The 25,981-nt window shown below is 44.4% G+C and overlaps 1 protein-coding gene across 9 annotated transcripts in view; it reads left to right on the top strand.

The window, feature by feature from the left end:
* DGKG (diacylglycerol kinase gamma) overlaps positions 1–25,981 on the top strand; it is a 201,404-nt gene that overhangs the window by 162,222 nt on the left and 13,201 nt on the right. For 8 of the 9 annotated variants that reach the window (XR_012507846.1, XR_012507847.1, XR_006726462.2 and 5 more), the window contains 2 exons: positions 13,973–14,093; positions 16,312–16,372. Coding sequence is in view for 6 of the 9 variants with exons in the window: in XM_045519747.2 (XP_045375703.2) it covers positions 13,973–14,093; positions 16,312–16,372 (182 nt within the window). In the remaining 3 variants the exon portion in view is untranslated. Of the gene's footprint in view, positions 1–13,972; positions 14,094–16,311; positions 16,373–16,776; positions 21,875–25,981 lie in introns of those variants that run through there. The other variant, XM_045519746.2, reaches the window with a different exon arrangement.

The following is a 25,981-nucleotide window of genomic DNA, read 5'->3' on the forward strand; positions in this document are numbered from 1 at the left end:
GTATGTAGTATTTAAATAAGAAAAGGCCCAGATTTAGAATTTCACTCTCTTGGCTTCTGCTTCAGGAATTCGGTCTTGATTGTCTTTAAATTACCTGTGGCTCTAACAACATGTACCTCTAGGGTTGTCTCTGGGCCCTGTGCTGCAGTGTGTTTGGCTGCTGCTGCCCATGTGGGGTTCCACCTGAGCTGCTGTCTGGGGAAAGGGGCCCAGTCCTGAAGCACCAAGGGCACATGTGGCTAGATTGGTCCCCGCGAGGTTAGGGAGCGAAGCCCCAGGAAGCTCTGCCATTGGTTCTCTCTGGCCCTGCCCTGGGTATTAATGCAGAAACTCCCTACACACGTTCTCAAACTCTTTACTGAGCCTCATATCTGCCCCATGCAGCCTTCCCCTTGGGCCAGCAGCAGCCTCGGGGCTGGGCCACCCACACCCAGCCCCTCTAGCTCTCTGATACTAAGGCCACGTTTCCCGTAGTGATTTCTTAGCCAGTCCCATTTGAACCACCACAGGGTGTCCTGGACAAGACTCTAAACAGAGAGGGCAAAATCTCCCCGGACTTTCACTAGGTAATAATTTTTGCCATTCCTGGTGAACAAACACAGGGAGACAGCACCGTTGGTAGAATGTACCCTTTGAGTTAATTTCCCAGCCATGGGGACAGGCTTTCTGTCATTTATTCAACACACATCTGAAAAGCACCTACCAAGTGCCAGGTACCAGGGCACAACAATGAGCAAAAACAGACCTAATGCCTGCAGCCACTAGGGAGTATGGGAGCCAGGCCTCAGGAAAGTAATCCCACAGACAGGCAGGAAATTAGGATTGGTGATAAGGGCTAAGAGGGACACTTGAGTGACTAGCCAGCACTCCAGCAAGGCCAGTGTGTGGCTCACAGACAACGCCTTGCCAGCTTGGTACTCAAACCAACAAACAGGCACTCACACAGGACCCCTCTTGGCAAATGCATACAGTCATCAAATCTGCTGCCCAGATGCCAGCCTCTTGCCTGGAAAGAGGAAAACCCTCCTGCTTCAAGATCAATTGATTCCGCTACTTTGCAGGCACAGGCTGTTCAGTCACCTGTGTGGATCGTCACTAATTGTATGGGTCATACCCTGAATCCCAAAGCCAGGGAAAGGGATGCCACCCAGCCATCACAGACCCACCCTCGCAAGTGGGGAGCCAGAGCTCAGATGGGACAACAGAGTAGTCGTGAGCGCCTGAGTTCACTGCTTCTGCGAGCTGTCTTCTCACTGGTGTGAAACTGGAACAGAAAGTGGCCTGTTGGGTTCAAGAGCTGTCAGGGTTGTAGGTTCCCTATTTTCCCATTAAAGATGGTCAGAGTGAGCAGTTGTCAGTTACTTACTGCTCATTTGGGTTGGAAAATAGAAATATTCCTAAAAAGTATGTATTTTACAGAGGTCTCTCTGGCCAAGGTCTCACCTGAGGGGCTGAGACAGGGCAAGGCAAGTGGCCCCTAAAGAGCCTGGGGGTACTTGGGGTGGGGTGTGCACTGGGACTCCCCTTGGTGCTAGGAACTAACCATGGCAACACAGTCATTCTTCTCCAGTGGTGGCAGGCCTACAGAGAGACTCCACTTTTCACAGGAAATAGCAGCTTTGTCATTCAGTCCTTCAAGCACCCACATTGAAATCAACATGCCCCAAACCAGGCATTATCTTCCCACTCTTCACACACCCTCCCCTCTCCTAAAGTCCACTGCCCAGACCCAGGTTCTCTGCCGTGTTGATAGCATCCCCAAGCTAGAGCCCCAGGGTCACGCATTTGCCCTCACAGCGGCTCGTGGAACTCTCCTGTAATTTTTTTACTTACAGAGTGTCTCTCCATCCCAACTGTGAGCACCTCAGCTCCAGATGTCATGGTTCCTTCTTCATCCCTGTGCCTGGCACAATCTCTGAGTCTTTCAAAGAGCTTATTAATCTAGGTTGACCAAAAGCACCCAGGGTCAGGGACACCTGGAGGGGTGAGTTAGGGAGTTATGTTCGATGGAATGGAGTATATGTGTGTGTGTGTGTGTGTGAGAGAGAGAGAGAGAGAGAAAGAGAGAGAGAGAGACGCCGGTGTGCAGTGTTCCAGGACCCCTGTGCCGACATCGGCCTGTACAGGAGGCCGGGACGTCCACCTCCCTCCCGTCCTCACCCTTCCCTTCTCCAAGCCGCTATGTGTTCCCAGCTGCCTCTATACCAGGCAGTTGCTCCATGCCTGGCAGGGCTGCCTGCTAGACTCTGTGGGTTAGGGCAGGTATGTTTTTGTAGCTTCCAAATGAAGGCCACCCAACCTGATCCCCAGATGCCTGTTTCTGTAGAAACGATGATGTCTTCGATGGAGTACTGAAATCCTAGAATCTCTTGGAAATTTAGAGATCATTCTGTCCTCTAGATAAGGAAAGTGAGAAGCAGCAAGGTGAAGTAGCTGGCCCTTGGCCAAACCCAGACTGAAATGCAGGTCTTTTCACTCACACAGGCCAGACCTCTGTCCCCTGAGGCAGAGGTTGGCAGATTTTTCTGTCAAGGGCCACACAGTAACTATGAAAATAGTTAGGCTTTGTGGGCCCAACAGTCTCGGATACAAGTGTTTACCTGAACCACTTAGTGTGAAAACCGCCATAGACACCACAGCAGCGAATGGGCATGGCTGTGTTCCAACCCAACTGTATTTACAGACAAGCAGCAGGCTGGATTTGGCCCTCGAGCTGTGGTTTGCCCATCCCTACACTAGAACCAGCAGCAAGGGCATCACCTGAGAGGGTCAGAAATGCAGACCCTCAGGCCCCAGGCCAGACCCACTGAAGCCGAGTCTGTCCGCCGACAAGCTCCCCGGGGATAGACACTCACTCAAGCTTGAGAAGCACCACGCTGGTGGGCCGGGCTGCTCCCCCTGAGAATGCCAAGAAGAAACTTCACAGATTAGAAAAAGGAGGACCAGGGAGATTCATTGACCTACCCAAGTTCACACAAACTGGTGGAACTGGGACTGGAACCCAAGTCCCAGTATTTCAAATATAGAATTCTTTCTACCCACCCCAGCCTCCCCACTTCTGCCTGTCCCTCACCCCACTCCTACTCCAATTTACTAGAAATTCCAGCAAAGCCATCCTTCATCCTTCCTCAGCCGACTTCTGAATCAACAGGGCTCTGCCTCCAGCTGTCCCCGCCCCTCCCCACCGAGGCCGGGAGGGGCGGGCAAGGCAGAATTCAGCCTCCGGAGGCTGTTCACATCTGCAGAGAGAAACTTGCTCACACAGGTTCAAGCTGGAGTGAAACTCCAGCTTAATTCCTGCCTTAGGAGGTTTGCTGCTCAAAATAGAACCAGAGAGCCAAGGAACCGTTCATTTTTCACATGCAGAAAAAACTTCCAGCCTGGCTCTTTGGCTGGCCTAGACACCTTTGATTCTTCCCTTCCCACTTGCCCCACCTCGGCCCACATGCTGACGCCTGTTCCCCTGTAGCAGCTCTTCAGCTGTTTGATATCCGGCACCTCCTAAGGCCCAACTACGGCAAAACTGCACGCTGGCCACACACTTGGCACAGCCTAATAAACATCACTATGCTTCTTGACCTGTTTCTCAGTTGTACAAGAAGTGTCCCATCTTCTTGACTAATCAAAAAATGTATATTGTGCTGTTATTTACTGAGCACTTACTTATGGGCCAAGCCTGTTCCATATCTAATTATTTAATCCATTTTATGGCTGAAGACACTGAGGCTCATGGGGTTAAGTGACCGGCCCAAGAATATAGGCAATACTCAATAGAGTGGGACTCAAACCTGCCTTCAAGGACCCAGAGTGCTGCAGGTGCTGTAGAGGGTGCAGGCAGGAGGGTGAAGGGGTCCTGATCTCCAGGAGTTCTCAGTCTAATACAAGAAATACATGTAGAACAGTCATGCTAACACTACATGATAGGCATGCACCTTGGAGTGGCAGAAATAGTATCATCAGGGTGGGGGGAGAAAAGGAGGGCCTTTCCTTAGGAACTCAATTCCCAGCTGCCCAGCACTGTGCCAGGCACCCAGGAGGTCATCAATAAATGTTTGCTATATGACCAAATGATGAAGGAATGAATGCATAAGTGAGATTGAATGTGTGTGTGCTAGTAATACTTGAAGCTAGAAAGGACTTGAAAAGACAGAAGGAAAGAAGGGGGCCATGAGCTACAGGAATAGCAAAAGGGAAGACTGGAAAGATGGGGACCCTTGAGTAACGTGCCATGGAGTGTATATGTGATCCTTTGAATAATGGGAAGAGATGAAGGGTTTGAAGCCAGGAGCAATAGGATGCGAGAGAGGCATGTGGTGTGGATTTGAGGAAAGGGAGAGAAACTGGCAGCGAGGAGGCCAGAGAGGAAGCCGGTGCAGAGCACAGGCTTATAACTCTAAGGCCTTGAATGGGACTCAGTGGCACAAAAGGGGAAATGGACAGAAGCCAACCAGAAGTAGGGGACAGACAAAAGGGACACTACCATGTGGGTGACTCCTCCCTCCCCATAAATCATCCAGCAGGGTCCCAGCTTCTTCTACCCACAAGCTCAGCCTTCTCCTGTCTGCCTCCATTCCAAAGCCCTCCCCTTTACTGGTGCTTCTGTTGGCAGAATAGACGCCTTAAGCAGATTCCTAGGTCTCCTCCACCTCCGGCTGCAGCCAGCACCCACCTCTTCCCGTTTTCAGGACAGTTTGTCCAACACTTGTTAAGCACCTGCTTGGATATAGCAGTAGATGCTAGAAATATTTTGCATTCATCATCTCATTTTAATCCCCTACAGCTCTCCTGAGAGACACTTTATAAGTCAGAAAATGAGGCCCAGGGAGGTTAACTGACCTGTCCAAGGCCACCCTAATTAGTGGACCTGGGACTGGCACCAAGGCCACGTATTCCAAACCTGGCATCGTTTCCATTCACACCACAGTACCCTCCCCCACTTCCCCTTACCCAACAACCTGGAAGAGTCACAACCCTCCTCTAGCCTTGCCTTTCTGCGTGTGCATGTCCCTCTGAGCTGTGATTCATTTGGTGGGCGTAGATCTCTTTAATGTACCTTCTGTGTGTTACGCCTGAGAATCAGGCTTGAGTTGAACTGGAAAATCTCACCACTAATTGATTTAGTTTATTACATACACTGTACCTGGAATTGAAGCTTCTTGAGTGGGCAGAGTCATGCCAGATAATACACCAACTAGTATTTGATCTTAAGGCCAAGAAAGTCGGCATTCCATTTAACAAGACCTCATTGCTGGGAAGTCTTCCCTGAGAAGGGCTGAGAAGAGGCTCACCCCACCCCACCCGCGCTTCCCTGCCCTCAGATGCCCCATCACTCCAAGTCATCTTGTCTCTGCCTTGAGTCCTTTATTCAGAGCTTCTGAAGAAACGTAAAATCGCAGTAACGGCCTTTTTCTCGAGGGCCTTCCGTGTGCTCTCTGTGCAGGCCCTGGGTGGCATCACTTCTAAACCTCACAACGCTGCCAGTGAGGTTATTAGAGCCGCATTTTCCAGATAAAACACTCAGAGAAGCTAAGTGACTTCTCCCAAAGTGACAGAACTAGTGAGCGCCGGACAGTAGGATTCAGACCCACGTGTGTCCAGAGCCTGGGCTCTGTGCTTCTCGAGCTGGCCCAGCAGCACGTTCTCTATGCTGGGTTAACAGGATGCCCGGGGATGAGCCCCCTGCCTGTTTGGTTTGCCTGCAGAGGGTCCTCTGCCTTTATGCTGTGTCTGAGTTAGGATCTCTAGGGAAGGCACAGGTCATAGGTTACCCTTCAGTTAAGTTATGATTGGGATGCCTGAGGACCTGGTGTTTTGAAATGCCGGGTGGGAACATGCGGGGTAAGTTATAGCCTTTCCTTACTCGCCCTTTTGTGCCCAAGGAAACCCCAAAGCCCCTTCCATCTCCATCTCCTCACCCACAGCCTGTTTTCAGGCTGCCATGCTTCTAAGCCAGCTTTGAAGCTCTCTAGCTGGGAGCAGTCTTTCATCTGCACAGATCAGACCCAGTGGGGAGCTTAGGTGGGCTGATCAGTGTCCGGCTTTGTTGGGCCCTGGTTGCCTCAGCCACCAAGGGCACAGGGCCCATCTCCATGGGAATTTGGAGGCAAGAGAGGAGGCCAAGGTGACGTCTCCCACAGCCTTGGGAGGCCGTGTCTGCCGGCTACCACTCACCTGTCTAGGCTGTGGGGACCAATCCTGGCCCACTGGAGCAAAGCAGAGCTTGCATCCTCTTTTTCCGCAGAGAGTAAGAAGGTCCTGCACCCCTTCCCAGGGAAGGCAGCTTCTCACAGCCCAGTCATAAGGGGTGTTTCTAGTTGCTGCTTACGGGGCTTCTTCACATTCTTTATCTCTGCCTTCCTCAGAATCACCCATGATGTAGTTTTTATTATTGTCTCTGTTATGGGCAAGGACATTGGCAGGGAATTTTGTCCCCCCCCACCAAATTTATATGTGAAGTCCCAACCCCCATGACCCTGGAATGTGGCTATATTTGGAGATAGAGACTTTAAAGAGGTGATTAAGCTTAAATGAGGCAGTTAGGGTGGGCTCTAGTCCAATCTGATGGGTGTTCTTATAAGAAAAGGACATTTGGACACAGAGAGACACCAGAGATGGGTGTGCAAGAGGAAGGACCACGTGAAGAGGAAGGACTATGTGAAGTGGCCAGGGGTGGCCACCTGCAAACCAAGGCCAGGGGCTTCGGAAGAAGCCCATCCTGCTAGGTGCAAGGTGCACCTTGACCTTACCCTTCAGTCTCCAGAGCTGTGAGAAAAATAGATGTGTGGTGTTAAACCCACCAGCCTGTGGGATTCTGTTACAGCAGCCCTCACAAACCAACAGAAGAGCTTCAGATCAGCATTCGCTGACTGGTGTTACCCACTGAACTGATAGGATTCCAGCCCAAAGTCAGGACACTTAGCATCTTAGTCTGCCTGTGCTGCCATAACCTAGATAAAGGGACAGCACCCACAGGTTTTCCTGTGTCACACAGCTGCTCTAGGGTATGCAGCAGCCTTCCTCACCACTCTGATGGGGTTGTTCAGAAACACCTGTGGTGCCACCACATAATCAGAGTTTCAGCCCCTTCACTGAGGGTTGCTTGATTTCCTAGGCTGGCCCTCTTGGTTTCCTCAGACTGAACCCTGGAGTGCTGATAGAAGGGGGGATGGAGGGGGAGGGGAGAGTGAAAGTGAAGATAGCAAGGCATCCTGCTAGGCTAAGGCCCTTGCACGCTTCTCCAGGGCACCACAAGAGCGAGAAGCCCAAATCAGGACCCCATCTATCCCTTACACCTTAAATGACTGCATTTTCATTAATGTCAACCAGCTGGCAAGATGAGGATGGACATAAAAATTATGCATTAAGGCAGAGAGGCAAAAAACAGACTGGGTCATCATTATCTGTTACATGCAGATTAAATGAGTTAACTCATGGAAAGCCTGTTATCCAGTTCAATCTAGACAAGTTGTTATTACTATTAATCATTATCTTTTTCCTCTTTCATGCTAAACCTGTCAGGGTCTTTGGCACTAAAGCATGTATCTAATTCAGTTTATTCAACAAACAATTATTGGGAGCCTTTTATATGCCAAGGGCTGGGCTAGTTGCTAAAGATGCAAACACAAACAAAACAAGAAGAGTAAATACATCCTTGCCTTCAACTCTCAATGTGGTTGGGAGAGTGATGTGTGTGTACAGAAACAATTGTCCTTGAGTGAGAGCACTATCTGAGCACAGGAGAAGGAAGAAGCACAGTGCCTGGCGTATCCCAGGAGGATAGAGAGGAGTTCTCCAGGCAGAGGGTTACCTGTGCAGGGAGCAGGACCAGATAGCGAATGACCTTGCCTGACTCGCTCAGAACTAAGACCAATGGTCCCTTGGGCTTCCAGAGGGTTTGACGAGGGAAAATGTGCCCCTTAAATACGAGTGCTCTGCCAGCCTTTACCTGTGGGTACTGAGCTGCAAGCCTTCCTCCCTGCAGTGGGCAGGACTAAAGAATTAAAAGCCAAATGGCGCTGTTGAGATCAAAGAAGTGGGGAAAGGAGCAGAATCAGGGAAGAGTTTAAAGGAGGAAGAAACCTCCGAAGAGGGATGCTTGCTTCCTCTAACGCTCACCTGGATTTACAGCCATGGTGTGAACCCATGAGGGACACTGAAACATGAAACTTTTTTTTTAAATTTTTTTATTGAGTTATAGTCAGTTTACAATGTTGTGTCAATTTCTGTTGTACAGCACAGTCCCTCAGTCATACATGAATATGTATATATTAGTTTTCTTATTTTTTTCACTGTGAGCTACTACAAGGTATTGAGTATATTTCCCTGTGCTGTACAGAAACATGAAACACTCCTAATGCTTTAGCCTGAATACTATGGTCTGGGGACTCCTGTACACAGCTGTAAGACAGTAGGTAGACTGTTGGGAGTTGTCGGGGTGAATGTGGCAGAAAAGGAAAGCGAAACTAACAGAGTTTCAGAGCCCGCTCTGTGCTAGGCACCGTCACACACACGTCTGCCATTTCATCTCATAACCACATTCTGAGGTCATTGTGATTAGTCCTAACGCCTGCTTTTCAAGTGAAGAAGTAACATGTTTATATTCTTCACTCCAACTCTGGCCTGTGCTTTGGGGCGGTTTTATTGTCTAAGGCTCACGTTCTCTGACTTGAGTGTACCTCAGAATCTTCCAGAGGGCTTGTTAGAACACAGACCGCTGGGCCCAGCACCCTGTTTCTGATTTAGCAGGTCTGGGTGAGGCCTGACGATGTGCGTTTCTGACAAGTTTCCAGGCGACGCTGCTGCTGCTTCTGGACCACACTCTGAGAGTCTCTGGCCTCTGGGGATCATCTGATAACTGAGCCCAGTAGTTCCCAAACTGTTCGCATTTTGGAATGGCCTGGGGATCTTTAAAAGCAAATACTGATTTCTTACTCCCAGGTCCACACATTCTGATTTGCCCATGTAGGGGCAAGCTGGGCATCGCTATTTTTAAAAACTCCCCACCCAGGTAATTCTAACACGCAGCAAAGCTGACCTAGCCTGCTTCTCCTCAGCTCTCATCCCTATCACCACCCTCTCCCTCAGCCGCCCACTGCTGGGGCCACAGAAGGAGCTTATTTCCTCGCGCCACTCAGAGCACTTTTCCAACCCTCCTTCTCCCACTGTCTCAGCACACCTGCTCCTGGAACTCATCGAGTCTCCTTCTTGCCTTCTCCCTTTTCGTCCGTCCAGTCCCTCATCTCTTTCCCTCTTCAACCTCGAGCTCATGGTGCAGTTATTACCGCAGCCATCTCTTGCCCTCAGTAATACATCAACCGCCTTGTACTTTCTTTGGCCATCTATATCCACCTGGGAACGTTTCAGGAGGAGGAGCTAAATCAAACTGCAGGCATGGAAGTCCAGGGAGGCTTCTTGAAGTTGGTGACACTTGAGTGGAGTTTTGATGGGCAAGTCAAAGTGGAAGAGGGCATCTCAAGCAGGGGCACAATGTAGGTGGAGCCACAAAAGAGGGAGACAGTAGGGTTTGCCTGGAGAGCTACCTGTTGTGTACGTCTGGAGCAGGAACTTAGCCCTGTGGTGTCAGGACATAAAATTTTAGAGGTAGCTTCTTGCCAGATGGGGACGGGCCTCGGGCATCAAGTCAGGGAATTTGCATCTTTACAGGTATAAAGAGCAGTTGATAGGTTTTTGAAGTGACTTTTTAAAATGATAACAGTAATACATACTTAGAGAAAATGCAAAACACCTAGAAAAGCATAAAGTAGAAAATTATAATCCCGTGTAATCTAACTACCCAGATCTTACCACTGTTAAGATTTTAGAGGAATTTGCCCTTTTCTTCTATGCATATTCTTACAGAGTTGAGAGTGTGCTGCAGAAGTGAGTTCATATCCTGCCTGCACGCTTAACATTATAACATATATATAATTCGTGTTTTTGAAATTTTGTAAATATTTTAATACCAGGGTACAATACTATCATATGATACCATGTAATTTATTTTACTAGTCTCATACAGGCAGAAATGGGGGAGGGGGAGATTTCACTATAATGAATCTACGATAGTCATATTTGTATGAACTTAGATTCTAACAATGGTTTCTTGTGATCAATGCCAAGAAAGAAATGAATGAATCAACAGTATGGAAGTTTTAGGCTCTTACTACCAAACTTTTTTCTAAAAAGTTTTCTGAGAGTGGGGAAGGGTATAGTGTGTGCTTAGCATGCATGAGGTTTTGGATTCAATCCCCAGTACCTATGTTAAAAGATAAATAAATAAACAAACAAACAAACAGACCTAATTACCTCCCCCCACCAAAAAGAAGTTTTCTACCAGTTTCCACTCTGATCAGAGGTAGGAAAGAATATACATTTCATCCTGTCTTCCCAGCACGTGGGGTTATGATTGGTGCCACTGAAGGGTTTTTGGTAGGGAGTAGTGACATGAGCAGACTTGCATTTATAAACTCCTGCCCTGGAGGCTGAGTCCAGAGGCCAGATTGGAATTACACTGTCGCCCGTGCTGTTCCACCTCTCCTTCCGGATTCTCCTCTTCCCGTCTTCCCAATCTTCCTCTTCTTTCTTTCATGAAGAGTGTACACTAAGTGTTTGCTGCACACAGAGCTCTGCACAAGGCTTTGTTACCAAGAGCAGTGCTAAAAGGTGGTTGTCACAAGGTGGTGCCCAGCCCAGAGACCATCTTTTTATAGTTCTATTAAAACAAACAAACAAACAAACAAACACTTTCCTGACAGTAATTCTCATTAGGTAGAAATCTTTTTTATATTTTCCAGCAAAATTGCCAAGTGAGTTTACTGCTAAATTAAACTTTTCTGCATCCTGTGACTATCCAGCCCTATATGTGATCATCTCTGTCCCTGGAATGTCCTTCCTCTTTCTCCTTCTTAACACAACAAATTACCTAGGCATTCATCCTTCAAAACCTTCCTTGAACGTCTGTGAGATCTTTCTTCCATGCCTTGCCCAGTCAGAATCAGTTACTCGGGCCTCCTGTTCCTATAGTTCAATTACAACATTTTCTGCCGTTAACACTTTTCTCCCTCTTGGCTAAGAGTCCTTCAAGAGTAGAACGTTTTGTATTTCTAGTTCTTAACACAGGGTCTGGCACTTGGTTGCTTCTCAGTAACTGTTGAATGAATGAGTGAGTTAATTAATTCCTGTTTTACTGAGATGCATGGAATGAGGTGAAGAGTCTAAAGACAATATGGAGATAGTATGAATTGCCAAAACCACACTCTGAATCATGGGTGCCTAAAGTGACACAGACACCTGGTATATCAGATGTCCTGATCCTGGATTCTAAGTTCTGAACATTAAATGTTCTGTGTGCCTGGACATTAACTTATACTCTGTTCTGTTTCATTTTAACTCCAAATTTAGTTTCTGCATAAGTATCTGTATGCTAGAGGAAGTACCAGGAAACAAGTGATGCCAGAATTTCCCAAAATGTGTTCCAAAGAAAACTACCCTGGATAACTATAAAGCTGTTTATAGGTATCACACAAAAGAAGAGTCTCATGGTCCAATAAGTTTGGGAAACAAAGTTAAATATATTTCTTTACCTCAGAACTTCCTGGTGGGCATTTTCAGCAGTTGAAAGAAAGATCAGTTAGACAATGGTAGAGAAACAGAAGAGCAGTCAGGTCCCCTTCAGTAGTAGACAGGAGTCATCCTAGCCTCTTCATGCCAGAGAAGATGCAGAGTACAGATACAAAGGCAGAATGGCAAAGAGTATGACAAGACCCTAGCCCCTTCCCCTGCTCTTACCTTCTAAGTCCCACATTTGTGTAAGCCCCTGCCCCCCCACCCACCCACCCATCCATCTGCCCACCAGTCCGCCATGCTGATGAGATCAGCTTGCATTACTTCCCTCTTCTGGAGCCAGGGAGCAAGGTAATGTGTGGGAAGTGATAGCTGCAAGGTAATGTGTGGGAAGTGATAACAACTTTTCGAGTTAAAGCCATTCAACAGGAAAATTTGTTAAAAGACCAAGACATTGTAAAAAGCTGAAACACTTGAGTCTATTAAGTCCCCTGCTTCTCAGAACATTTTGTTACCAGGGAATGTTTCAAGGAGGGGAAACACTGAACTATCACAGCACTGTCAGATACCAAATCCTGGTACAGAGAGCAACATTTTACAAGACATCTGTCTCTCTGCCAACAGGGTAACTTCTACAGAGTTCTGTTTCTCTTTTCTCCTCCATTCTCCTACCCCAGTATAACTCCCCCACCCTCCTCACCCCTAACATATCCTACACATATCCCCTGCCTCTTCCTCCTCCTCCTGCCCCCTCCTCCTCCACCTTCTTCTTCTCTCTCTCCCCCGCCCTCCTCCTTTCCCCCTCCCTCTCCCTCCCCTTTCTCATTCACAATCCATACTGATTTCACAGGCACTGTAAAATGACTCTAAAACTATCCAATGGTTATTCAGCTTTGGTAAGAAGAGAACTAATTAAGTGACTAGAGGTTTAGACATTTGTTGTTTATTGGATCCAAACTCTTTACAAGAGTCTGGAGTGTTCTCCTAAGCAAACATTGCCCTTTCATGGCTTCTTGTTCCATGTCCAAATGAGATGGAGGGTTTCAGGAGACAGTAGCTTTTCACAGATGTGCAAAAAGGAGTACCAGAGAAGGAGAATGGGAGTGTTGATGGATGTCGAGGGGAAAACCTATGTGCCTATCACAGAGAGACTAATGCAGTTTGTGTATCTGTTGGCAGCTGATGGCCACACATTTGTGGTCACATCTGTGGTCAGCCCAATAGTTTAACTGTCTTCTTTAGCAGTATATCCGTCAAGAGAATGTTTTCTAAACAATAGTTAGTCTTCTAAACCAAAAAGTAAAGACAAACCCAAATACCTCCTTGCCAATCGTAATAAACACTATCACACTATACCAGGAGGCACCTTAGAAGACAGAAGCCATCTGTTAAATAAACAGAAGCGTTCACACAGAACAGTTTTCTAGTTTGTAAGTGCGAATAGGATGTTAGTGATTAGCCACAACCTATGAGAAAATTACCCTCGCCTTAGTAGGCAAAGGAATGGAAGCTTTTAAAGGATCTGCCTTTTTACTTTGCTTCTGTTTTAAATAAATAGACGTTGTGTTGTGAAAATGAGTTTTGGGCCCAACATCAAACCTTAATCCTGCCATTGCTTTCCCAAGAAATTGAACCGGCCCAATCCAAGCTCCAGGAACTCTGAAAAATGGACCTCTTCTAGGTGTCGAATCAGAAGCAACTGCCATTGTGGGAGGCCCTCGAGCCTAGGTGACTCTGAGCCTAAGACTCATATTTTCTGTCCCTCTTTTTGTACTGTGCACCCAGAATCATCTGGTGTAGGTGAAATATTCTTTTCTTTGGCTCCGATTAGGCACCTGGTGTCCTGAAAGAGGTCACTGACTTCCCCAAGGATGTCCAAGGAGGTTGGCTCACCACTGGCTCACCGCAGGCCAGATTTGCAGTTAATTAACCATCAATCATCGCCAGTAGGGCCAAGATGTTATTCAGACATTCAGAGAGGAGAAACCTGATCCAGCTATGGATAATGACCTTCATCAGCATTCCTTCCTATCCTGATCCCAAACCAGTGTGTCTTCAGCTGCACTGGGGGGAGGGGGTTGAAAAGTATTTCAGAAATAGCCAGTCCATCATTTACGTTACTCTCCATTTGAAGAGGCTCCTGGATATATCTGCCTATTCATCGGATGCACGGTAACCTTCTGAATCAAAACCTTTTTTCACTAGAACTGGGTTTCTGTTCATGAAAAGGTACATTTATTGACTCCTGGGGAAATTCCCTCTCCAGAATGAGGATGAAAATGCTGTTTGGTGGGAAATGAACGGCTATGGACAGATCTGGGTTGACCACCTTGGGACCAGACCTTCTGGCCTGAACCAGACTGGGGAACAGAGAGATACGTGCACTGCTTTAACTTGTCTCACTCTGCAGACCTCAGTGACCAGCTTCTTGAAGTGGTGGGGCTAGAGGGAGCCATGGAAATGGGGCAGATCTACACTGGCCTGAAGAGTGCTGGCAGGAGGCTGGCCCAGTGCTCCTCTGTCTCCATCAGGTACGCTTCCTCATTTACCCTACAGCCTCCCACTCTCCCCACCTCCCTTAATATTCTTACAGATAACAACTAGGAAGCCATCTTTGGATTTCCATTCAGGGAGAGTTGGGGACAGAAGTTTGATAACATTTCTAAAGAATGTCTTTGGAGACCATTTCCCAAACCAGTTATAATGCAACCACCCAGGACATCGACTGGAAAATCCACCGCAGCCAGTTTGCTGTTCTCTTAGAATGAATTGGTGAAATTCTCTAAATAGGATTGAGAGGTTATGAGGCCCAGGGAACCAGAGATCCAACTCCTTGCCTTCTTTATCTTTACAAATTGAAATGTTAAATGTGTGCCACAGGGCACACTTTGGCAAAAACCAGGTTCTCTGCTGTACTCTGCTCTTTCCTGGGTGGTGGTCTTAGAAATACTTTTATTAGAATTAGAAACCCTGAATACCTTTGTAGAGCTAAACCATCAATGTCAGCAACATGTCATAATTGACTTAAGTGGATAACAATTCTTTAGCGTCTGAACCATCCAGGTCAGTCACTGCAGGCTCCTGGAAGAGATGGGGTCTACTGGAGGGGACCTTCTGATTTTGGTGGCTTCTGATTTTAATAAGTGCAACTAGTCACAGAGTTTTCTCCACCTGATTATTTTAGAAGTCTTTATTCCTTTCCATATCCCATTTAATTTCTACAGATCAGATCTATCCATGTGTCTTGGGGATCTCCTAGAGGGGACCACAGCATGCAGGTTGCCCAAAGTTATTTAAACACAAAACCCATGTAACCCTTAACCTCTTGGACAAGTGTCCTCAAAGCTCATTTAGGGAAACTCTGTTCTTAGTGCCACCCTGCATCTTCCAGAAAGGTCTCCAGAGCTGGTTTCCCGGTCTATCTCACTAAGCCCTTTTCTTCATCCCCATTCTGTGCCTTCTCTGTTTTTTCTATTGTTCCCCAAATCTTTGCTCCTCTTTCTGTCTGGGTGGTTGTTGTGCTGGGGCAGTTGTTTTCCAGATTAATCTCTGTGGTTCCTTCCCTGTCCTTCCCCCAGGACTTGCACACTGAGTAGGTCCAGTCTGTTAGTGCATCCAGGCCATAACATATGTAGACCAAAGAATATAGCATCTTGGTCCCTGAAGAATTTTTTTAAACATGTATAAGAGAGAAGATATTTTCTATTTCCAGACAGAAACAGAGGGGATGAGTCAGGGGCCCCGTCCTCCTGGGCATTCCCCAGATAGCCTCCTCAGCCCCCCAAGCCAGAATGCTACTCTCTCCTCTTATTATTTGTTTTATTAGTAGGTTTATTGTTTTCGTTATTAAATATCCTCAGGGTCAGTCAGAGAATCATCTCCATCAAAACATGGCTTGCCTCTCTCATTTTATAATTTCAAAACCAGGGAAGATGCCAAACCCAGGTGAGAGCTTTCTGGTCAGTGGGTGGCAGCTGTTGCCTGCTCACCCAGACCAGAGGCCTCTGAAAGGACCTGCCTGAGTTTCTCCTTTGTCTCTCTGTCTATATGCCAAAGAAGCCCTGTCCCAAGCAAGAAACCAATGCTTTCTCCTCTCCCCTCCACTGACCCATGGGGATCATATTCCCAGTGGCCCCCTTTCCCAGCTAAGCCAGGTCCACAGTCCATGCAACTGCATGGGCTACTCTTGTTCAGGAGATAAAAGAGGGGATGGTTTAGGATCGGGGGCCAGGCAAGACACACTCAGACCTGAGCTGTACCTCGTATAAGTGGGAGACGTTACCTCATTGACATGATGCAACCACTCACTCAACATAGAACCCAGGCCTTTCCCCATTTCATAACCCTTCCCATTTCACAGGGGAATTTCTGGCACCGTGGGCAGGCCCCCCGGCTGGTGTGTTTGACTGGGGGGGTCTGCTCAGCTGTGGTGCTGCCATACTGGTTGGCCACTGTTGCCCAGACTCCTGTGGACTTCACTGCTCACACAGGGCAGTGTTTCTCAAAGTAGAGTCTGAGTTCTGAAGCCACAGATTTGTCCATGGTGCTTATTAAAACACAGTCCCCTGGGCCTGGTCCAGACCTGCCCAGTTGGTACCTCTGAGGTGGGCTCAGAAGCCCACCAGGAGAGTCTTCAGAACCACTCTTAGGTGGGCGGATCAGGTCTTCCCACTTTGTTTCCCTGGTGAGGACCACCCTCATCCTCTGACTCCAGGAAGCTCACTCTGTTCTCTGTTTCCGGGGCTCCAGGACGAACAAGCTGCTGCCAATGCAAGTGGATGGAGAGCCCTGGATGCAGCCACCGTGCACGGTGAGTTTTGCTGATCTCTGAGATGAGGGTGAGCAGCTTTATTTTGGGCCCCTTTGGGTCCCTGACTTAGTATGAAATCACTGAGTCTCAGAGTGGCAGGGGCTTTGTGAGATCATCTAGTACAGCTTCTGCCCCACTTTATTCATCCATCAATCCATTCATTACCTGCCAAGCCACTGAGTACATGCCATGTGCCAGGCACTGCGAGGTGCCAGTTCCAAAAATGAAGGAGACATAGGCCTATCTTCAAGGAGCTCACAGTTCTAGGCAGTGAATTCAGAGGCTTCATCTGCAGTAGCCTTGAGAGCCTCAGCTTGGATAACTCCAGTGGCAAGGAACTTACCACCCCAAAAGGAAGGCTGTTTTGCTGATGAAAAAATGATTCTTAGAAGGTGCTTCTTTAGGTGGAAGCCAAATCTGCTCGCTCACCCTAGAACTTCCACCTCATCGCTGTGACCGCCGGAGCTCCTGGGGGAGAATTCCTCATGCTAGTGGAGTATTCAGATGTCTTACTAACCTGCCATGTCAAACCCTTCAGAACATCAAGTTGTCTTCTTCTATCAGAGACGGTTTTCGTGAGACTGCTGCTGGGCCTGAATAGGAGGGGCATTTCTGTAACTCTTTGTTCCATGTAACTTCTATAAAGTGTGAAACTGGTCCTTAGGGGCGCAGGCTCAAGAAACGGCGTCTTCTGTAAAAGTTATCTGAAGTAGAACTTTTTCTACAAAATCTTACCTCAGTCTTTTGGTTTCTATAAAGTCTGAGAAAAGGATGAAAACACACTATAGCAAAAACTAACAATATCTGACCCATTGTTAGAATTAGGAAGGGTGGGGGGGAGTTTCTACCACTGATGATTTTGATGGAGCTGAACTAAGAAAGATCTAGCCAAGCTCCTCCTGTCTCCTAAAAGGAGGAAAAGAAGGGGGGTGGGGGGGTGGGGGCTGGAGGGAAGCAAGCCCCCTGCCACCCAGCTCAGTGGTACCTGGAAACTGGACTGCTGTTCTTCTCAATCCAAGCACTGGTTTTGAAATAGCCAAATACTCCTCCTACCCCCACTCTCTCTCCATGCCACCCCTTGGAGATTACAAGTCATTATGGAAAAAAGCTGTGACCCAGTGATTGTAAGGTGTGCAGTCTGTGGAAATCTGTATGCGGAAGTATATTAGTCTGTTCAGACTGCCCTAACAAAATCCCACAGACTGAATGTCTGAAAAAACAGAAATGTATTTTCTCACAGTTCTGGAGGCTGGAAGCCCAAGATGAAGGTGTCCGCAGGGTTGCTTTCTTGTGAGGCCTTTCCTCCTGACCTGCAGAGGGCAGCCTTCTCACCATGGCCTCACATGGCCTTCCTCTGTGTGCCTTCACTCCTGATGTGTCTTCCTCTTCTTATATGGACTCCAGTCTTATTGTATTAGGGCTCCACCCTTATGTCCTCTTTTAGCCTCATTTATTTCCTTGAAAGCCGCATCTCCAAATGCAGTCACATGGAGGGGTTGGGGCTTCAACATTCTTAAACTTGCAAGAGTTAAAACAAAAGTGCCCTTTTTGAAACACTTTCCTGAAAACACACACCAACCATGAGGTGATTCAGAATTAAAGGCTAAATAATGGGATGTCACAGCACAAAAGAACTTTTGGTAAAAATTAAAACCAGTTAAGTTAGAATGAATTAAAAAAAAAAAAAAAACCACTAAATTAGGTTATGCAACTGAACGCAAATGGCAAAAACCATTCTTTGAAAGAGAAGATATATGATGTAAACATTTGTAACTTGGATCCCAAAACTACAGTTATATTAACCAAGGCTGAAAGCATGTGGGGGACATTGTTGAAGGAATCGTAAAAAATATGTTAAATTTTCATGTCTCTCTTCACTTTGATAATTACAAAATACAAATCTGAAGAAAAATTTAATAACTAGATTAACTGCTAGTGGAACTAATAAACAGGGAACACACCTTTCAAATCTGGAAGAATTTAAATTTTATGAACCCTAGCAAAGTAGCACAAGGCAGAAAGCAAATAACAAGCAAACAATTTAAATTTTTTTTATTAAAAGAGGTTAAAACTAAATATATCAATAATGTCAAAAAACATAAATGTGTTAAAGTCCCCTGTTAAATGAGCAGAACACTCATATTGGGTTAAAAATTAAAATCCAATGACATAGTTCTTAAAAAGAGGTACATCTAAAACAAAAGGACATATATGTCTTTTTATTTATTCTTTGTCAAACATAGAGAAATTAAAAGTGAGAAATGATAATTTGGGACAAACTAACCTTCTATAATATACCAAAACCATAAAGTGGAATAAAGAAGGCCATTTTTTATTTAATAAAAATACATTCAATTTTGAGATGTAATGGTCATGAAATTTTAGGTGTCTAATAACAGAATCAAAATATATACTGTGAAAAACAGTGTAGATGTATATTCTGAGAAAAAATACATAGATAAGAAATTGACAGAAAGACAGGCATTGAAAGACTTTAAAATATTTGTTTCTGCCTTTGAGGTCAAGTAGTAAATAAATAAATGACATAAAACTTGGATTAGGAAAAAGAAGCTCATAGGTATAGAGAAGATCTAGAACTAGGTCTTCTTTAAACATGTCAAATGTTTGAAAACCTGATTTCAAAAAGAGGAAAAGAAAAGCAGAGACAGAGACATTAAAATATTTAAAGTATATAAAAATGTAATATAAATATGGTAATAGTTTTAATTATTAGACATTATATAACTACATATATATAATCATCTTGATTCTAATAAACTTGAACATCTTATGGAAATCCTAGGTAACCATTAATGAAATAGAAAATATTTTTAACGAATTAGATCCATAATTATCTTAAAACAGATGGCCTTACTGGTGAGTTCTTCCATACTATTAGGAAATAAATATTTATGTAAACTTTTCCATAGTATAAACAAAGATAGAAAGCTACCCAATCCATTTCATAAACTTAAGACAGATATAAATGCCTAACAAAAACTGTGCTTAAAAATAGAATACTGGAGACCAGTCTCAAATTTGAACTTGATACAAACATTATAGTTAAAGTATTTGTAGCTAGAATTGAACAACATATTAAAAGATTTATTCACTCCTCAGGAAGAACGTATCAAAGGAATGCAAGGAAGTCTTGTTACATAAATTTAGATAAAAAAATTACATAATATGAATAGATGACCCCAAAATACTCAAATACATTCACAACATTTCTGATTTTTAAAGATAAAAACTCTTAGGATACTCAGACCAGAAATCCACTTCCTCAAAATAATAAAAATATCTGTCTCAAACCAATAACTAATATTTTATGTAATAGTAAAACACCAACGGAATTCTCATTAAAATCATGGATGAGACATGTATGCTAACGTTGTTTGGAAGTTCTAGCCAGTGCAAAACACATGAAGCAGAAAAGAAATATAACTATTTGGAAAAGAAAGCCATCATTATTTCCAGATAATATGATTATGTGTATAGAAAGCTAATAAAATCAACTGAAAACCTCATCAGTTAAATTATTTCAATGAAGCTGTGGAAGTAGAGAAAGATAAAATTTAATAGCATTCATGTATACTAGCAATAACCAGTCAGAAGAATATAGATAGAAAAAAGTTAAAATTATCATAACGGTAACAAACAAAAACAAAATACCAAACTGAATTGTGAAAAATAGATAAGACTTCAAGACTTAACGAATATAAGAGAAAAAATCTGAATTTAGAAACATCCCACGCTTCTAAATATGGATCCCAAACAAAATCCCTATCGATTTTTTTTTAACTTGACAAAACAACGCAATAGCTAAGGCATTTTATAAGAGCTATGAAGAAGGACTTCCCACAAGATATTAAGATAGTTATAAAGCCACAATAATTGGCACAATATTGGATAGATAAGTCAGCAGTACAGAAGAGAGCCCTAAGAAGCCCTAGGATACATAGACGCTAATGAAGGAAAAAAGGAAAGATCATAAACTAATTTGAAAGTTATGGACTGTTTAACGTCTGGTATCCGAGAAACTGCCTGTTTGGGGAAATACCATTATATAGTTGGCCCTCCACATCCGTGGGCTTTGCATCCTTGGATTCAACCAACCTTGAATTGAAAATATTCAGAAAAAAAATTCCAGAAAGTTCGAAAAAGCAAAATTAGAATTTGCTGACTGCTGGCAACTATTTACATAGCACTTACACTGTATTTACAACTATTTACATCACACTAGGTATTGTAAGTAATCTAGAGATGACTGACAGTATATGGGATGTGCATAGGTTACATGCAGATAGTATGCCATCTTACATAAGGGACTTGTGTAAAACTGGCATCCAGGGATTTTGGTATCACAGGGGTTTGAGAACCAATTCCCCATGGATACCAAGAGACAACTGTATACTAACCTCTCACCTCAAACTATACTTCAAAACAAAACCAAAAAACCTCCAATTCCATTAAAGAATTAAATAATACTAGCTGTGGGGAAGAATAGGTGACTGTTATTCCACTGTGAGCAAAGACTTTCTAAGGAAAATGTGACATATTAACTATTAACAAATTTAAAATTCTAAGTCAAGAATCAATATAGTTTTGTTTTTTGTTTTTTGTTTTTTTTTTTCAGAAAAAGAATATAGATATTGACAAGTCTATAGACAAGGTGTTTGCAATAGCTATCTCAAAGAACAGGGTAATTCCCATAATGTATAAAGAGCTCTTAGAAACCAGCAGGAGAAAATACTAACAATGCAATGGTGAACAGACAGTTCACAGAAGAAGTGCCATGGGCTTATAAACCTGTGAAATAATATTTGATGTCACAGTTCTTAAAAAGGGGAGAAAAGTTTCAAATTAAAATAGTGAGAAAGGTGGGGAGGGTATAGCTCAATGGTAGAGCGTGCTTAGTATGTATGAGGTCCTGGGTGCAATCCCTTGAACCTCCATTAAAAATAAGCAAATCAGTAAACTTAATTACTTCTCCCTATAAAAATTAATTTTAAAAAAGAAAACCAGACCAATGGTGAGAAAGCCACACCATCTCTCACTTACCAAATTAGCACAATTTGTTTTTCTGTTAAAGATAATAATACTCATTGCTGTCAAGGCTGTGGTGAGATCAGCACACTCAAACAGCGAGGCCAGCGTATAAACTGATATAACCATTCTGGGAAGCTTTGGAACCATGTATCAATAGACCCTTGCAAATATTAATATACTTTGTTCCAGTTAATTTACTTTGACCCTTAAAATTACTCATATACTGCTAGGTATTTATTCTAAGTAAAATACACATTATCAGAACATTATCAGAAATACAGATGGATGTATTAGAATGTCATTTTCTGTATTATTAATAGTAGCAAAAAATTGGAAACTACCTAGAAGCTAAACATTTAGGGAAAGAGTTAAATAAGCTATGTGAGATTCATCAAATGGAGTAATTTTCAGCCACTGAAAATCATATTTAATAAATATTTAAGCCATCAGAAATGCTTGTAATGTTAAGTGAAAACAGCAGATTAAGAAGCTGATTGCAATTTTATTAAAAACATCTAAGCAGAGCAACAAGCTGAGAAATATATACCAAAAAGTTAACAGCAGTTACCTTTAGGTGATACTAAAATTTTTCTGTATTTTCGAAACTCTCAAAAATGAGTATATATTTGTCTACACATACAAACATATTTTATAAAGAAAACGTGCTTTGTGCTTAACAGCACTGTAAGATGACCTCTCATGCTTTACCATCACAGTTAGGTAGCATAATTTGAGCCTGAAAATTATAAATCTTCTTCTCCCAGAGTTATAGGATCTCAGAAAGAATTCTGGTTATCTAGTCCAGTGATTCCCTAACTTGGGTATGCAGCGAGGTAACCTGGAGGGCTTTTGAAACACAGATTGCTGGGTTTCAAATTCAGTAGGTCTGGATGCCCGAAAATTTGCATTTCTGACAAGTTCCTAGGAGATGCTGATGTTGCTGGACTAGGGACCACACACTTGGAGAACCAATAATCTAGTCAAATGTCCTGATTTCTCAATGAATTTCAGACTTCTCTTCCACTCCTAGCAAAACCTGATTGTCCAGCTACATTTGAAAGCCTCTGACAGCAGGAAACACTCCCCCAAAGCAGAGCATCCTGAGATCTTGGAGAACCTGAACCCAAAGTAGCTCAGACCTGAAAGACCGTCCACGCCCCCTCCCTGCTCCCCTAGGCTCCCTTTAAGGAGAAATATTTCCTTAACTCTTTAAATACCATAGAGACTTAGTGCGACCTTTCGGGTTTGTGCCTGTTTATCTCCAGCTGAAATTAGGGCAGACCTGGACATGTCCCACGTGATTTGGGAAGGGTGCACACTTGTGGCCATTGGCCACTTTGCTGGGCGGGATCCAAATCACTTGCCCTGAGAGGGCAATGTTCAGGAAGGAGTCCCTCAGCTTCTTGCCTCTCTTGAAGTAATAAAAATGTGTCATTTTGTTCAAAAGGGCCCCCAAAACAAAGTCCACCCCTAGCACTAGTGAAATTTTATAAATGGCTCCATTTTAAAGGGGAAATTTTATGCTCAGTAGTTTGTGAATTTTGAGCTATCACACAAGCATCTACTGTACCAATTTTCTCTGTAATAGAGCAGAGAACTAAGAGCATGGGGTTGCCATCCCTAGTGCTTGTCAGATGTTATAAATGTTATGAAAGCTTTTTAAGACAATCATAACAGACTTCAGTTAATTGCCTGACCTGCCCAATGACCAGAGAAGTTTGGGTTCTGACTACAGAAATGTGGGATGCTCTCTTTCCATCAGGGGCTGAAAAGGCAGGTTTCACCACATCCAACTACCTCCTCAAATGGGATATCAAGTGTTTAGCTCACTAGCCCCTCCTAATACGGGGATGAGGGTGTAGGAGACTGACATTTCTTTGACTTGAGATGAGGACATGATCTCATACTTCTTGCCCCTAGTGTACGTACGTACAGTGAACTCTCAGCTCTCTGTAGTACTAGAATCCACAACTACATCAAAATCGCATGTTACCCAGTACCTCCAAGCTCCTACCCCAACAAGACCTTTGTCAAAACTGCTGAAAACCCAAATGGAAGGGATTTGAGTTTCACTTCCTCCTCTTTTCCCTGGAGGTGCTAACAAGCAAATAAATTGGTCAGCTAAAGGGAGAAAAAGGAGAAGCAAAGGTCTTCTACGATCTAAAAAAATGGGCTCCATCAGCGGGAAATATAAACAGTGCACCAGCTGCCACTCTCTGCCCTAAACATCTCTGCTGCCAAGATGTTCCCTCTTTCTTCTTGGCTCTGCTAACCAGTCGGCCCTTCCATAGTGCGTATGGGCACTGCGCTGGCCTGGGGAATACCAAGGTGAATTTCTTCTTCCTCTCGGAGTTCATGTGCTCAGAAGTGGGAGAAGACTTACCACAAAGAAATGTGCCACAAATCACTATCATCAAATGGTGCTAAACTGCACACCACAGGTAAGTGTGTCAGAGCCCCTAGTCTGTGCCTCGCTTCCCTGAATTCTAGGATGAACACAATGCCCGGAATAAGGCACAACACGAAACAGTGCTGGATGTATTCTTGGTGTGCCCCACTGGTGACTACCACCAAACAGAGACTTAGTCCTAGGTCTCCTAGGTCTCCAGGCTGGTGGAAACCAACCTAATCGTCGTCTTCAGCTTCCATCACACAGGTTTTGCTCATTTTCCAAAATGTCTTTTGGTCCCATCTTTTTCTTTCTGTATCCAGGGGCTTAAATTTAAACCTGGCTTGCAGTTGAACCCTCTTAGCCAGACTCTCCCCATCTCCAGCTCATCTTGACAACAGCTGTTGAATAATTCCCCTCAAACTCTTTTCTCATCATAGTATTCTCCAGCTGAAAAAGTTATCATGGTTCCCCATTACCCCCATTTCTCACCCTTTGCCCTGCACTCAACCAGTTCATATGTGGCCCCTCTACCCAGTGCCTTTCCCTTTCTCTTTTCACCAACACATTTCCTTCCCTTCCTTTCAGATCTTTTTTTTTTAATTTTATTTTATTGAGTTATAGTCAGTTTACAATTTTGTGTCAATTTCCAGTTTACAGCACAATTTTTCAGTTATACATGAATATACATATATTCATTGTCACATTCTTTTTCGCTGTGAGCTACCACAAGATCTTGTATTTATTTCTCTGTGCTATACAGTATAATCTTGTTTAATCTGTTCTACATATGCCTGTCAGTATCTACAAATTTCAAACTCCCAAGTCTGTCCCTTCCCACCCCTCTCCCCCCTGGCAACCATAACTTTGTATTCTATGTCTATGCGTCTGCCTTCCTTTCAGATCTTAAAATTCTCCTCGTTGCTTACCTAACTTCCTTTTGACACCACTCGGTTTATCCTCCATTAGTTTAAACTTGTTGGTGAGTCTCTTCAAGAGTTCTCCTGTTGTTCTCTGTGGTCATTTCAATAGATGGTAAAGATCATGAGAATGGATTCCTAGATTCTGTTTCTTTTGAAATACATCTTTCTCCTCCTCCAATGTAAGATGACAGTTATTTAAATGGTACGTTCCCTTTTCCAGTTTACACCGGGCTGTCATTGACAGTTTACCATTTGATCTTCATAACAACTTTGTGAGAAAAATAGGACAGTTGTGATTATTCTCCTTTCCCTGTTCAGCAAGCACTGGTTTTGAAGGTGACACGATTTGTCCAAAGGGTCACAGCAAAGAAGTGGGAGTACTAGGACCCAAACCCAGGTCTTTGAATCTTAAGTGCCTCTTGTCCGCACATCATCTTCCTACTCTGAACATGTGTCATACTTGATAAACGTTGATGGACTGACAATGCAGATTATCAACCATTCAGTATCACCAGGTCGGTCATACAGGGAGTAAGCATTTTGAAGCCATGCCCTGAGGACACAGCTGGGAAGAGAGGCAAAAAAATGAGAATTCACCAGTGTCTTTTACACTTTAGACTTAAAGTTTGCAGGAAAAAGGACTCATTGAACATAAAATTCAAAAAATAAAAGCTTTTAAAAAGAAAGTTGGGGCTCCCCTGGAAAACTGAAAAAGAGATGCCTAAGAGACTCACTTGGAAACTTTCCACGTGAGTGGAGCTTGGGTCAGAGGTCAGACTGAAGTCTGCAAGTCAGTTTTGAGTTACTAGCTGACATCCCTGCACTGCCCAGGCAGGAAGGGCCAAGAGCAGGGGTGGATGGGAATCTGAAGAACGGGGCTTTGGCTGTTCTGCCCCTCTCTGTGCGACCTTAAGCTAATCTGAGGCTCAGCAGAGCCTTGGGATCTCCATTCCTTCATCTGTCCTGCAGAGGGGTTGAATGAGATGGTCCCTGAGGTCTCCTCCGGCTGTGACATTCTGAGTCTATGAATAGCGAGGACACGAGACAGGTGCGAGCTGATCACCACGTAGGAAGCTCACACCTGTCTCTCCCCAGTGTTTCCGCCCCCAACTCCCAGCAGTGCCAAACCCCAGGCCCAGTCAGGGTCCAGTTGCCAATTCTGAAGCTGTTCAAGGACAGTCATCCTTCTGCGTGGGGCTCCTTCCAGCCTGAAGCTGGCCTGCCTTCCTCCCTCTGCAGCTCACTCTC

Source organism: Camelus bactrianus, chromosome 1 (assembly GCF_048773025.1).
Source record: "Camelus bactrianus isolate YW-2024 breed Bactrian camel chromosome 1, ASM4877302v1, whole genome shotgun sequence".
Taxonomy (NCBI): Eukaryota; Metazoa; Chordata; class Mammalia; order Artiodactyla; family Camelidae; genus Camelus; species Camelus bactrianus.